Source organism: Monodelphis domestica, chromosome 6, assembly GCF_027887165.1.
Source record: "Monodelphis domestica isolate mMonDom1 chromosome 6, mMonDom1.pri, whole genome shotgun sequence".
Taxonomy (NCBI): Eukaryota; Metazoa; Chordata; class Mammalia; order Didelphimorphia; family Didelphidae; genus Monodelphis; species Monodelphis domestica.
In genome coordinates this window covers 255,857,917-255,874,047 of record NC_077232.1, presented here as the reverse complement: position 1 = coordinate 255,874,047, position 16,131 = coordinate 255,857,917, and the positions used below count along the sequence as shown (strand labels likewise).

The 16,131-nt window shown below is 37.1% G+C and overlaps 1 protein-coding gene across 1 annotated transcript in view; it reads right to left on the bottom strand.

Moving 5' to 3' along the window:
• The window catches only part of PPA2 (inorganic pyrophosphatase 2), a 136,672-nt gene that overhangs the window by 25,985 nt on the left and 94,556 nt on the right, over positions 1-16,131 (bottom strand). The window contains exon 8 of the mRNA XM_007495842.2: positions 1,823-1,950. Within this exon, the coding sequence (XP_007495904.1) occupies positions 1,823-1,950 (128 nt within the window). The remainder of the gene's footprint in view (positions 1-1,822; positions 1,951-16,131) is intronic.

Genomic DNA, 16,131 nt, shown 5'->3' with positions numbered 1-16,131 from the left:
CTTCCCCTGAATATTGCAAAGGTTTTCTTCCTAAGTGAGGAGCATACCGTTGAATGCTGAAGGTTTCCTCCAAACAAAGGACTGAAGAAATTACAGATTGCTTCCATATGAGTCAGCTTCTGAGTCTAGCAATTATTTGTCATACGGTAAAGAGTTTTCATGAGAGGAAGTTCAGAATGGCAGAAAAACACACTGGTGTGGGAGCCAGAAGCCATGAGTTTGAGTTCTAGCATCAATGATGTCTAGTTGTGGGATCACAACCAAGACCTTTAACTGATCTGTTATCTCCCTTTCCTCAACTGTAAATTCAAAATGTAATACTTATAAATAGTCCAGGACAATTCTGTGTAACTCATGAGAAAGAACACTATCCACATTCAGAGAAAGAACTGTGAGAACAGAAACACTGAAGAAAAACAACTGCTTGATCATATGGGTTGATGGGCATATGATTAGGGATGTAAACTCTAAACAATCACTCTAGTGCAAATATTAATAATATGGAAATAGGTCTTGATCAATGACACATGAAAAACCCAGTGGAACTGTTCATTGGCTATGGGAGAGGGTAGAAGGAGAGGGAAAGAACATGAATCATGTAACCATGGAAAAAATATTCTAAATTAAGTAAATAAAATGTTTCAATTAAAAAAATGTAATGCTTATACTATACTGAGGAAGAATAAAAAGCACAATGATCTTATTCATTAATTTAACTATTAATTACTAATTAATCTAGAGTTACTTTTTTAAAAACTCTTTTTAAGTCTTTTCTTTAAATCAAAAACTAAGTATTGGTTCCAAGACAGAAGAGTGGTAAGGGATAGGCAATAGGAAGTGTCTGAGATCAGATTTGAACCCAGGATTTCCTATCTCCAGTCCTAGTTCTCTATCCACTGAGCCACCTAGTTGTCCCTCTAGGTTTACTTTAAAATTATTTTTAATGTGTCTCATTTATCTGTTGTCATCTGAACCTATGATTTTACTGTTGTAGGGAACTTCCAATATGGCACTTCCCTCTCCCAAGCACTTCTTCCTGATACTAGACCAGCCTTATGTCTCTACCCTATATTTTCTCTTACTTTATTTATTAGAGCCCATTTGCATATTAACTAACAGCTAACATATATGCACTCTACTGGAAAAACACAAATGATTTCAAGGAAATGCTTTTTAGGAGCTTACTTGCTTTCTCCAGTTATTCTGAATTAGTGAAGATTTAATATATTGCTCTTTTCCCCCTGGGGGTTATATCAAAAGAAGTAACTATTGAGAATAGAAAGTCCAGGGTTACTGGCATATTTTTATGTAGCTCAAGTCAGGCATGGAAGCATAGAAATTTAGTAGAAATTTACCCAAGGATTTATGTAGGAAATGAGTTTAGCTCCCTCTTTGCCATACTGGAGAGTTTTGCATTAAAGAGGGTGTATTCCTGAGCCCTGGGAAAATGGTATGGGAGAATCTGGCTAACCACGAACAAATATAATGAATCAAGGGACAAATTCCCAGGACTGTGGCATAAGTTTTCTCTCTAGGACAGGTTGGGAGAAGGAACATTATCTCATTTCTTTTGTATTTTCTATTAGGATTATTTTTAAGTTCTTCGGACAAATCATGAATGAAAATTCTTTGAAATGATTCTTTAACTAAAACAACATTCAAAATATCTGCTTAAATACAGTTGTAGTACCAGAATAAGGGGCTCATCAGAGAGTTTTTTGGTTCACAGAATGCAAAGATTATTTTCAAATCCATTATTTTAAGAAGCAGAAAACAGTAGGATACATTATGAAAAGCATATCCAAATGTATGCCAACTTCACCTTGTCTTTAAACTCTCCATTAAAACCAAATGTATTTTCTGGCTTTCCATCTGGCACTTTGTAGAATCGGAACCAGTCAACTGTTGCCTCAAGGTAATTTGGTTTATACTTCCTCACATCATCAATACCTGTAAATGACAACAAAAGAAAGGTTTTATTTGAAAAGGGAGTGTCTGGTCTCAGACACTTTCTAGCAAGTCACTTAACCCCCTTTGTCTCATCCTTACTGCTCTTCTGCCTAGTATGGATTCTCAGATGGAAAGAAGGGCTTAGAAAAAGAAGAAAAGGGTAAATATTTGTCACTTTCAAAAAAGAAATGTGATAAGGTCACACTCCAGTAAGGAGGAAATCTGGGGTGCAGACCTGAGATCGAGGTCAGGTGGATGAGTCATCAGGAGACAAGAGAGCAAGGATTCTCGATTTCTCAGCCCCCATGTTTCCTGGCTTTCGGGAAATCTTTCCATTTCAATATGAAAGGACACTCAGCTAGAGCTTATAGGGCATAGGGTAACCTAACTACACAGTGAGTGCCCAGCATGGAGGAAACACTTAAATACTCACTGACAGGCATATGGGAAATAAAATAAAGAGATGGATTTTTTTTTTTATAAAGAAAACATGAACTTGTACCTAATAGTTGTTGTTACTTGACATGAATACTTTTGAAATATTTCAAAAGGATCATAGAGTGACTTCCCAAGTGTTCCCCAAAGTCCCCCAAAAAGCTACTGCTACCCAGTAGGGCTCTGAGCATCCCAGGTGGGAACCTCTGAAGCAGAACCAGCCTGGAATCATTCAGTGGGTCAGCAGGAACCAGAGCAGAAGAGAGAGCACTAAACGTTGACAGCAGCTTTAGTTGGAACAGAGGGTTCCTTTTCCTGTTCCTTAGAGCTTTCCTTCCAAGCAGATGCCCTTAGATTTTCACTCTGACTCTCACACAAGCTCCCTAGGTCTTACGGGAGGAGTGGGGAACCTGCCAGATTTAGGGACCTCTCCCAGCACTGGAGATTCTGGGATCACAGGACCTAGATAATGGCAATGCACTCACTGCTAGGGGAAACTCACATTCTTTATACTTGTATTTTAGTAGACTTTAATAAATACTTGCTAATTCATTATATAACAAGCTCAACCTAAAAAAAAAAAAAGAGCTTCCTTGAGGAGCCCAAAAGAGCCAAGAAACTGCCTGTGTAAAGAAACTGGATTGCTTTGCTCAATGGCAGAGCCATGGGCAACAAAACTTTATTGCATAGGCTCATATGCAAACAACTGTGGAGCGGGGGATGATTAAAGATCAAGAGCTCTAGCACCTCACAAAACACTGAGAAGGGAGAAGATGATCCTGGGAAAAGCTGAACATGTCAGGTTGGAATGAGAACACTTATGGCTGAAACTGAAAGGAGAGCAACAAATAGATATAAGATGATACAGATCTGCCAATATTTCTTGAGAGATCTGTTCTCATCATTGAGACCAATGGAACTACCAAAAATGGACTCTAAAACCTCACTGGCTCAGGGGCTATGGGAAATAGTCACTCATGACCAAGATCCATGCTAAAGGTCACACAATTTAAGGAAACAAAGCCAAGAATTTAAGATATCTCAAATGGGTTAAGATATCTAAAGATGATGCTTTGTCCCTATCCCCAACAAAAGAGTGACTACTGTGAGATTTAAAATGGTTGAGGTCTTAAACTGTAGTGAGTTAAAATGGTGGAAGATATAAATTGTGATAGATATAAGAGAAGGTGAGTAAATTTGACCGCAGAAAATATGTTTCACTACAGGGTCTTGGTTTTTAAATCAAATATAAGGTGGTCGCCAGGGAAATATTCCCAATTATTCAAATCCCCAAGTCAACTGGGTTTTATAGATATTTTTAATTAATAATATAATGAGGAATTAGAGAAAGAGAGAAAGAGTAGGAAAGGAATAATTCTGAAGGGCCTCAAGCCAATATGGCCTAGATCTGAGTCTTAAGAGAGAGAATCAGTCAGTCAATCTTTTAACACTCACCACAAGGTCTGCCTAAACAAGGATTCTAGTGACACCAGGCCAGCTCCATCTCAGCTGACTTCACCAGAGAGAGCTCCAGCGAGACCTCCTTAGAGATTGTCCTCCAAGAGCTTCCCTTCTCCAGAGACTCTCTCAAGAGATTCTTCCCAAGAGGTCCTCATCAGAGATCCTCCAAAAGGATTTCTCCAAAAGGATATCCTCAAGAGATTCTGCTTTTTCTTATATAGGGGTTTTTCTCCCATGTCACCTCCCCTAAGTCCCTACATCTACCAATCACTGTAGATGTTTTCAAAAAGACTGCCCATCTAAATTCCTGCTAAGTCGACCAATCTCCTCAGTAAGTCTGAACGAGAGAAAACACAGCTGAGTCAGCTAATCTCATCAAGAGAAAACTTGCCCGACCCTTTTAGGTACCTAGCATCCCATTGTATCAATTCTAAAAACAGGCCTGGCTCAAAGAACTCCTTGCCCCACCATAAACATGGATCCAAGTACTTTCTTTGTTTAGCCAGGAGTTTTCTCCCCTAAAGCAGTCTTAAGTACTGTTAGAGTAGAGGTCCTCCCATTTCTGATCCTGGCAAGTTCTCACATCAAAATGGGGAATGTTTCTCAGTAGAGAATTTGTTCCAGTTAAAACATTCACAAGTCTGAGAGATTTCAAGATTTACACTACAAAACCCTTAGCAACTACCCATTTATATGCCTTCTGTCTCATCTCTATAAAAAATTTTAAGACAATGTTTTATTTTGATGTTATGGGTATCCTTTATGAAAACATAAGACTCGAACAAGCAGACATTAACAGATAATTTTATATAGCTGACTGCATCATTATTGTTATACCCTACTGTAAAAATTAAAATTAATATGTAACTTCAAAAATTATATTTTATAAGATTTATTAATAATCACTAAAAGTAACAAAATAAAACCACATGCCCATAGCTAATCTACCTGCTCAAAAAGCCCACTCCACCAAAGTTGCAACACAAGAAGGAAAAAAAGCTAAACACGGAATTCCCCTCTCAATTTATCATCTATCTATGTCAACACATAAGGACGAGAAGTGAGTGGACTCCTGGGTAATAAGAAATAAAGTTATTTACCCAAGATCATATAGATATTAAGAATCTGAGGTAGGATTTGAACCCAGGTCTTTCTGATTCCAAATCTGGTGCTTTATCTGCCAAGGCACGCTGTCTCTCCATGGAAGAAAGGGTAATCTTGAGGAAGTATCCTCAAATAAGGTACTTCCCATAACCATGGGAAACTAATATAAGTATCTGTGAAAGATTCAACTGAGATAACTGTTCAGTGATGATGATATTAAACAAAACACAAGGCAAAAACCTGAGAAAAATGGGTGCTCCCATCCACATGAGTGTCACAAGAGATGTCATGAGCAAAGTGAAAACAGAGAAAGTCTATTGGCAAGTACTATGTGCCCAATTAGAGCAAAAGTTTGGGCCCTGAGATGATGGCCTTGTAAATTCATTTGACTTGAAGCCATCTTTTAAAAATCCATCTTTGCATAAGTTCTAGCAATGCTCACTAACTCTAAGTATAATTTAAATGAAAAAAAAAGTTCACTGCCATTTGACACTTATTGTGGGTTCTATTTCTAGGGTTTACTAGCATCTAGAGTTTATGGAACACTCCAGAGGATGTTGGGTATCAATGGCATCATGAAAATGACTTGGAGTCTAGTCCAGGGTCTGCCACCTGGATGACTTTGGGCTTCACTTTTCTCCCTCTAAGCCCTCATTTCCTCATTTCCCAAATGAGACAGTTGAGCTATCTAGTCAACTCTATCAACTACGGTTCCTTTTCAGCTTAATTCTGGAATCCATCCAACTCTAAAATTCTGTGATTTCTAAAATTCCGCAGTAATGCCATAACCTTGATGATTCCTGATGCCCTTTGCACCACAGATATGGAGCAAATTGATTAGCTGATGAAATGCTAAATGATTATTCATATCAGAAAAATAGCATGTGAAATACAGAGTTCATCTTGTGAAAAAAAAGAAACTACACCATTCTTTTTATGGATATACTTTTGTTTTCAAAATACTGGAAGAATCATTGAATTTTAGAGGCAGAAAGGATCTCAGCCTCATCTAGTCCAACTCCCTATTTTACAGATGATTTACCCAAGGTCATATCACAATTCGATAGAAATGGGATAAGAACCATATCCTCTATTTCCCAGACCACAACTATCCTTAATGCCACCCTGATTCTCAGCAAATAATGAAAGATGGGTCTGCTAACTGAAGGGAGAAGATGACTTACTGGATTAGGGCATCTTAAGAAAGCAACCACTTGCAAGTTGCGGGTGCCTAACTTCTTTGGCTATTTGATTAAATGGCTTTCCTCTTAGAGATCTACAAATCGAGCAAATAGGAGTGGAAATAGGAAAACTCATCTCCTTCCATCAATGGTGATCAAGGCATTTCTTTTTTTCCTCTATTCACCAAGAATTCAAACACCAATAACAAATATGTAAATGAAAGCAACAGGATCGTTTTGTGGGAAAGCAGTCTTAAATGTATGGCATATAGCAAACGAAAACTGTCTCCATGTGGATATTTATTACTAAGCACTGTGAACAGAATACCTCAAAACACAGCAGAAAGAAAATTTCACACTGTCAACAAAAGCTGTAGCCTGGTATGAACACACCCATATGGGGGTTTTAATTTTTCCAACAGATGTTCAGGCAAAATTGTACATCAATTATTTTTTTAAATGCACCACAAACAAAATCTGTGCATATTTTAGTATCATTTCACGGTATTAAAGCCACAAGGTAAGGAAATGCCAGGTCTATGTTCATCTGACAGTGTCCATTTCAGTTTCTTGATAAAAAAAAAAAAAGACATTTTCTAAAATGCTCAAATGTATCTTTGGAGTCCAATATTTTGAATGTCTGGAATTTAACAAGCAGTAAATTAAACTCAGAAAACTCAGAAACAGAAGAGGAAGAGATTTTGATGGTTTCTCTAATGAACACAGGCGGGTCTGTCTCCTTGTTTTGCAGCAGAAAGGAGCCTGCTAATTAAGAGGGGTGAAAAGCTCTGGTGGGATAGCAGAAGCTGCACAACTCTTTGTGTGGACTCAGAAATGTATCTTCTAGGACACTAATGAAAACAGAAGCTGCATCTTTACATGCCACTTTGAAAATTCAGGGGAAAAAAACAACTTAAAATAAAGCCCAAACTATTTCCCTAATCACCATGGCCAAAGGCACCAATGGGTGATGGGGCACGAAACTGTCACTGCTTAATGAAAACTCTGGCCTTTTCCCTTTTTATCTAAATTAGCAGGGAGAGTCAGGTTTTCCCCCTTCTTTTCCACACTTTCATGAAAACATAAGGACATTACACACAACAGTCTTTCAAAATTTGAGAATAAAACTTGAAGGGCGTTCAGGCATGGATGTTAAAAGAAGAGCAGTGCTTCAGAACTGTTATTAATCGTGGTTTGATAGCTTAATTGTCCTTGTATTAATGCAATAAAAATACAGAGATGAAAATGTACCTTGCCTTTTTATTGGATATTAATTTCTAATAAACATTCCCTGGGGTGGAGAAAATTCTCTTATTGGAAAAAAGCAGTTTAAAAACAGAATCCAGTTATTGGAAATTTAAGTCCAGAAGAAAAAAATACCAGAGTAAAGATTAGACTAGGATGGACTTAAATTGGATTCAAAGTGTCAAAGATGAAGGAGAAATAACCCTGAAAAAGGATAACCTAATCCAGGGAAAATGTGTTTGTAACACTAAAAGGAAATTTCTACTCTAGTCAGATTCAAAGGGCCCAATGAAACAGGAACCCTTTTTGGATGTTTTTTTTTTAAAGATGGCATTGAAAATTTAAGTCAGAGATGTCTGCAAATAATGCTGAGCCATAACTTTAAGTCAGAACTGTTAGCAAACTTGGGTCTGTTTGTTAAGCAACTGACCAAGGTTATTTGGAGTTTCTTCAAAGGCTTCTTTATATGAAAAAGAAGAATTTGTCATTTAAAAGTATAATCACATTTCCATACGAATCCATCGAGAATTTGGGGGCTTTGTGATCTCTATTGTGAAATACTGGCTCCAGAGTGAGGCTGATTTAATGGGGATACATGAACAAAAGAGAAACAGATCTTGAAAGTTCAATTTTCTTTTTTCAAGTCCAGGCTTCTGTTTCTGTTTTGTTCTTCCATCCCACTTTGATTTCAGAGGATCATAGATCTAGAGCTAAAAGGCACCTCAGAGGCCATCTGGCATCATCTCCTCATTTTACAGATGAGGAAACTGAGTACCAAAAGGCTCAGGGACTCACCCAAGGTCACCCCTAGAGTAAACATCAGAGGCAGTCGTATTTGGACAGGTAGGTACTTCAGCACTAGAGTCAGTGTTCTTTCTTCAGCACCACATAAAAGATAAATAATAATGCTGAGACCTCCTCATAAGGGATGGTCTCTGACTCATGCCCCTCACAGAGGGTTTCCTCTGGAAACATCAGAATCACTCTTTTTTTTCCCCCCTCCATAAAGCCTCTAGCTCCCCTGCAAGCACTCAGGCAAGCCAAAGAACAGATAACAAATACAGAAATGACACATACATGAGCCCTTTGCTAAGTAAAAGGGAAAAGCTTTCCCTGTGAAAAGAACCTCATTTCCTTCCCCAGATGTTGAGCGTTGTCACAGCGTGGCACATAATTAAATAACTGCCTCATCAAGAGAATCACTGACCCCACTGAAGGTCTTGGCTTTAGAGTGTCTTCACTCCAGACACAGACAGCACCTACTTCTTTTCATTACTTGTTTCCCTCAATTTCCCTTGTTTCTGTGCCCTGTCAGGGATGTGGCACCTGGCACCCACAATGGGATGCATCTAGACCTCTGCTGCCTGGCTGCCAGTTAGGCTGGACTCCTTGATCCAAGGTCTTTCATCACAGATCTGTCTGCCACCAAATACCTCATCTTCCTTTCCTCGGACCCTCATTCTACCTGCTATCACAGCAAAGAGAGAACCCCTTCTCTGCACTCTCTGCACACATGCATTTGGATGTCACTCTCCCCATGCACAGAAATGGGGAAAAAGAGGTTGTTGAGCTGGTTCCTCCTGGCACCCAAGGCTCCTATCAGGTGTCTGGCTCTGTTTGCCTCTATTCCCCAGGCATTCTCCTGGAATACCTCTACAATCCACATCTAATGAGCCCCCTTTCCTCATCTAAGGGTTAGGGCTCTTGTACAGAGAAATAGTCAGGGTCAACTTGCCTCCAGGACAATCAACACATTTTTGGCTCCTTTTTTAGTCAGAATCCACATCTCTGCACACAAAAGGCTCCCTTCCACCCGATAAGAAGACCTCCATATTCATCCACTCAAATGCAGAACTTGTTCCTGGCCAAGTTAGGACTACAGAATTCCAGGATCCTTTTCCCATCTTAGAACTGGAGCAAGGTTTCTCCTTCCCTATTCAATCTTTTTAGAAATGGGAGAAACATGGTTCTCTTCTGTTCTCTTTTCACTTTTGTATCATATATTATCGCTCCCCTAACCACTACCAAAGTCTGACTAGGGTGCGCACCTAAAAATTACCCAGAGAAGTCATACACGAGGACTTGAAACACATCATCAGCAGTCCTGTGACCACAGCAAAGGCCCAATGGCTCAGTTAGATCTCATTTATGTGATCTTTATATTAAATTATTTATATAATTAAATTATATTTTATAGAATTAATATATATTTATATAATTAAATTATATAATATAGAATATATTTAACATTTCTTTTCCAATTTTTCTAACTTTTTTGAGTTAGTGAGGGCAATATAATATTCCCACTGAAGAGATGAAGAAACAGGGGATGATGGAGGATAAATGACTTGATTTATCCAAGGTCACAAAGTGGAAGAGCTAAAACTTGATCCAAAGTTCCTTAACTCCAAGATTGGATGTTAGTAGGTAAAGTTCCACCTGATTAATGCTTTTTATTGTTATTTAAAATGCAATTTCTCTTTGTTTCCACTTTGTTGTTAATGATATAAAGAGTGTGTATGTATATACATATAATATAAAATTATTTTGGTGATTTTGTGGATTTGCTTAGTATCTTCCCACTTTAATGGAAAATATCCACTTTTCAATGTGGATACTCCATCCCAAGGAACACATCACAAAATATTTATGCTCTCTTATCTGATGTGTTTTTTTTTTCAGTTCCTTCTATAAGTCCTTCTCGGGAAGGGAGAAAAGAAAGGAGGAGGCAGGGGAACCTAGTCAACATGATGGAAACCATCCTTTGAATCTTTTGACATTATGTGGGTACCAATGGAACACGCGCTTTATCGATCAGTAATCCTCCCTATCTGCTATAAGACAGGACCACCATCTTTTCATCTCCTTCACCATTTTTTGTTGGTAATGTGCTGTGGCCTACTTTCCATGGTTTTGAGTGTATTCTGAAACCTTTATTTTGCAGAGACTGTGGTATGTCATGAGTTATAGTATTATGGCATCACTGCAAGAATATTGGGGTTACATGTAAAAACCAAGTGAAATTGCTTGCTGGCTATGGGAGGGGGGGTTGGAAGGAGGGGAGGAAAAGAATTAAAAGTACTATATAGTTTCTCAAAGATGATGACCTATTCAATTCTGCATTTTTCTGGAGTATCTATGCAATACCTGCAATACACACAAAAAATACGATTTTGTGCTCATGTGAGAGTGTGTTCATCCAATTCCCCCCTTTTTTGTTAATTCCCACTGCTCATTAGAGTGCCTGGCACACAGGTGCCTAACAAATGCTTATAGGTGGATCAAATGATAATTCCATATGCTACTTTGGATAATTGCATATGATAGTGGCATATGCAGACATGCTTCAACTACTTGCTTCTACTAGGAATAGCTGGGGAAATTCTTTTGTTGAATGATTATGGACTTAGGAGGCTCTGCAATATTTCAGGGTTGGATGTAATTAGGATAATGTCATGTGCAAACAGGAGCACAGAGAGGAATTCATCACTTATGAATAAATCTTCTTCTCTTTAGACTCTTTCCTGGATATCCTCCAGGACAGTAGCAAACACCGATGGCAAAAACATGTCACTCAGGTTCTTGCCTCACTTACACTGATAATCAGAAGGGCAATGATCAAAAGTTTCTCCATTGTTTCATCTTTCAACTAACCTTCCATTCTCTTTTCTAAAAATAGAAGAATCATTAACTTTTATATGATAGCTTTCATTTATATACCCCTTTTCAATTATAACGAGCACATAGCCTGCCATTCTATCTTCACAACAATCCTATGATGTTAATAGTACAATTTTTTTCATAATACAATAGTTAATAGTACAATATAAAATAGTACAATATTAATTTTACAGATAAGGAAATTTAGGCTGAGGTGAAGTGATTTGTCAAGGACATTTAACAAATAAAACAATATGAAAAAGCCAAGAATGTCATTAATTGCTCAGTAAGTCTCTTTTAAGTTGAGGCAGTTAAAGTAGTTCAGTGGATAGTGTATTGGGCCTGTGGTCAGAAAGGCCCAAGTTCAAATCTTGCCTCAGACACTAGCTGTGTGACCCTAGGCAAGTTACTTAACTCTGTTTGCCTTAATCCCTTGGAGAAGGAAATGGTGAACCACTTCAGTATCTTTGCCAACAAAACCCTATGGACAGCATTTATGTGCTATGGTCCATGGGATCACAAAGACTCAGAAATGAATGGATAAGATATTATTTTGTATTCATTCAGGCTATGGTTCAATCATCCATATTTCCTTGCTTCCTTCCCTCCTTTCCTTCCTTCTCTCTATCATTCCTCCTTTCCTTCTATCATTCCTTCCTTCCTTCCTCCTATCCTTCCTTCCATCATTCCTTCCTTCCTTCCTTCCTTCCATCATTCCTTCTTTCCTTCTATCATTCCTTCCTTCCTTCCTTCCATCATTCCTTCCTTCCATCATTCCTTCCTTCCATCATTCCTTCCTTTTTTATTTTTTTTATTATTTGTTATTTATTATTATTTATTTATTATTTTTGTGATTCATTTGAAGGATAATAAATTTTAATTCAGCTTCTTACTTTGGAATCTGTACAGGTCCCTATGTTTTAGGTATATTTCCAAAAAGCAATCTATTGGTAGATTCTAATCCAATCACTAACTTTCTTTTATATGCAAGTTCAGTTCATTTATGTTTAATTTCTACCCTCTATCCCATCTAGCCATCTTCTTGCCATCTGTCCTGCTTCTAAAGTCCCTGGACCCTGGAGGAGTTTTTAATGACTATACTGAGGTCTGTGCCATCCTAAAGAGTGAACATGAGTGCTAAAAAAGCCCCTTATATCCAGCCATTCCTTGCCATGACAACACACCTGCCATTTTCCTGCCCTCTGCCCTATTGTGTTTATTATTTCCTAACCTTTTCTACCACTTGCTCTGGGAACTATAATCAAACAAAATTCCTATTACTACTGAAATCAACTCTCCAAAGACTCTCCTTACCCTTGTTATGACTCCCGTAGACCAAAAGGAACCTTCCAGGCTTCCACCATTCCGCACTGGAATGTAAGCTCCTCAAGGGTAGAAACTGTCTTTTGTCATCTCCAGTGCTTTAGCATATTGCTTGGCACTTGGTGAGCACTTAATAAATTATTTTTTATTTATTTATTCATTTTACCATTTTGTTAGCAGAAAGTCCAGTACAAAAAAAAGTGCTCTGTAAAATCAATCTAATACTATTTGTGTATACAGGTAAGTATGTGAACATACAGACACCTTCACATACACATATAAAAACATACATAGCTTCTGCCACCCACAGAAAAACAGATACTATAATTCTACTCTTACTGATATTTTTTTTTTGCCTTTCCTCTAGCTACAAATAGTTATATAGTTTAGAGGTCATTTTATCTGACCATTTCCCCCTCCATCAACACAATTCAATAGGTTGTTTGTATTTGGGTGGAATTCAAATACAAGGGATACTAATTCTTCTCCCTAACTCCTTTCCTTCTGAAGGTCTACTTTTCTCCTCACTTCTATAGAATTCCATTCTCATGCCTACTCCATGTTTCCTCAATGTCCCTTTTACAATTCAAAACCTTCAAAGAAATAATTGTTTTAATAAGTCAACATCATGAGCAATCCTGGTTCATTTGTTCCCTTAAAATCCTATTTACTTTGTTAATATATTTTTTCTTGGGCATTTTCTCTGCCAAAAGCCCTGCCCAGAACTGGTATTTTTTTTTTAAATAAGAAGGGTCACAGGTCATCGGTTTTATTTATTTACCTTTGTCAAACTTTTTGAATAAAAGAACATGCTCAGTTTTTCTGAAGAAACAATTTTGGGGCTGATGGCCAATACTTTCTTGAGTAGGCAGCTTTGGTACAGTGGGAACAGAAATGGATATGGAGTCAGAAGACCAGGATTCAAATTCCAGTTCTTCTACTTAGTAACTATATGACTGAGAAAAATCACAACTTTTATGGGTGTGTATACTCATTTATAAAATGAAAGAGTTGAACTAGACAGCTTCTAAATTAGTCTCTTCTTTCTTTTGTCATCCTTGAGAAATCTTACACAATTTGAATAGTTGCTTATATGTGTATGTGTGTGTGTATGATTCATTTCTTAGGTTCTTACACTATTCTCTTTTTGTTGCTCTGTGTGTGTCTGTGTGTGTGTGTGTCTATTTCATTTCTTAATGTCTTACACTATTCTTTTTGTTGCTGTCTCCCAGCATTCTGACAATTACATTTCTGGGTCAGTTAATCTTGGGGTTCTTCTATATACAGAGAAGATAGGTTTTACTACATTTCATACTCTATCTTTAATGTTTTCTTGAAATATTCAAGTTTACTGTCCTTACATGCGGCATTCAGATTTTGGACATGCTCCCCTGGGAACACTAACTTTGCTAGGGGACTGAGCTTTCATCTTACCTTGCCCAGAACTGGCTATTAAATCACTCCCAGATCATCTTCAAATCGAAGTGTTTAGAATATAGGCATCTTCCTCTTCCCTCTATCATTGGAATTTGGAACTTGGTTCTTAGTTGAGTGATTTTTTTTTTATCTTGCCCAGAACAAGGGTTGCCACACACTTTCTTTCTACTTCCAAATCATACCCAGATCCCTTTTCATTATATGCTGCCTTCCTCTATTAAAATATAATCTTCTTTAGGGCAAGATCCATCTTATTGACTTGTCTCTCTACCTTCAGTATTTAGTACTTTACAAGTACCAGTGCCTGGTATATACTAAACATTTCATAAATGCCTTTTCATTCCTCCCTTCTTTCCTTTCATCCATCCCTCTTTTCCTTCATCCTTCCCTTTATTCCTTCCTTCTTCATCTGTTTCTTCTTTCCTTCCTTCCTCTCTGCCTCTATTCCCTTCTCCTTCTAGTCCTCTCTCCTCCTCCCTTCTTTATTTCCTCTTTCCATTCATTATTCTTGCCCTTCCTTCCTTTTCCCTACCTTGGCAGAACAATAATTCTCTTAATGTATTTTTGAGTTCTCACCCCTAGATGCACTAGCTTCACTTTCAATAATCTCAAATCTTCCTGTTAGGTTCTTTTTAAGATTTTAATTTATCAGTTCTGTTATTTCTACATTTTTTACTTCCAAATGGGTGTTTTTTTCTCTCTCTGAGAATTAATTGATTCAAAAGGGCTTATTATGTAGCTTAAAGGAAAAAAAAAGAAAAACAGTGAAATTGGCATCAGAGGCAAATCATATGATTTGAATGCTAATATTTCCTACCTGTGTGACCTTGGGCATATTAACACTTCTGCATAGATCTTAAATTTTGTCATCCATAACACAAAGGACTGAAACTATATACATGACCTCTAAGGGGTTTTCTAGCTGCAATTCTATGTTTAAAAATTCGTTGATGGCTAAAAACTGTCCTCATATTCAAGGTATAAATTTTCTTTTGTGGATTTTATTTCATTTATTACAAATACTAGGTCTTTTTTCCGCTTTTTTAATTTATTAAACAGTTTGGAGGTTTTTAAGATTGTGCTATTTTTACTTCTGAGATTCTCTGATGCATTGTTCTTTCTTTTTTTCTGGGAAATACTGCTCACTTATTTTACCCACAAAATATGTATCCATTGCATTGAGATGTCTTTTCCCTTACTCAGTAATTTCTTTAACTATTCTTTTTGTTTTCTTATGAGGTGATTTTTCCTATGTTTTTGAATTATTATTCTTTTAATTTATTTTGGCATATTTTTTGCAATGTTGAAGCAATAAAGGGGAAGTGGAACAAGTTATGATTACTCACTCATTCAACTTGCTGGAATTCCCACACACTGTTCTTTCCCAAAGTTATTCAAGTAGAAAATCCAGGATTTGAACCCACATCCTCTAACTCTTCTCACTGTCCATACAGGGGTCAGGACATCTACTGACTCATATTCTTATTTCTCTGTGATTAATACTTATAGTTACCCTAATGAAGGTGGTGTGATCAGAATTTGTTGCTCATACAAGTCTAAGATTGAAAGATTAAGGACAACCAACTCTAAATTAAAAATGTTGAATTTAGAATTGCAACGGGTTTCCTTCTCCCTATTATACTGTAATTTTCTTTAGGGCTAGGACTTTTTTTTTCATCTTTTTGTTTACAGATTCTAGGTTTGTTACCTAACCAATAACCTGTACCATAAAAAGTAAAAAGTAAACTTTGTAAAAAAAGTTTGTTAAATTTAATTACCAATTAGCAAGCAGCCATTATGGTACCTTTTCTATTTGTACACACACACACACACACACACACACACACACACACACACACACACATAGTTACTATATGCTAAACTAATATAATTTCATTTTATATCAGCTTAAAGAGATAAAGAAAAAAGCAAGTCTGTTGCCCAAAGGAGCACAGAATGTATCCCAAAGTCTAAAAAATAATAATAAAATGACTGAGACAATCTAATATTTCAGATTATCCATGAGACTATCCAACTCCACTAGTTTATAAAGAACAAAGCTGAAGACTAAACTCTGAAGAGTACCTCAAAACCCCCAGGTAGCTAAGTAGCATTTACCATAAGTACTATACAATTTAGCTCATTGCAGACAATTTTAGCTTACTAAAAATTTAGCTTTCTGCAGACTGGAATGTCAAGGGAGCAGCAGACTTGGAAGGAAAAATATATATTTGCAAGGATAGTTAGAAAAATTCTTTATACTTTTCTATGTACTGATATCCTCAGGTCTTATCAAGTTTTCTTTTCTATAATTAACCAGATTTTCATGGTTATG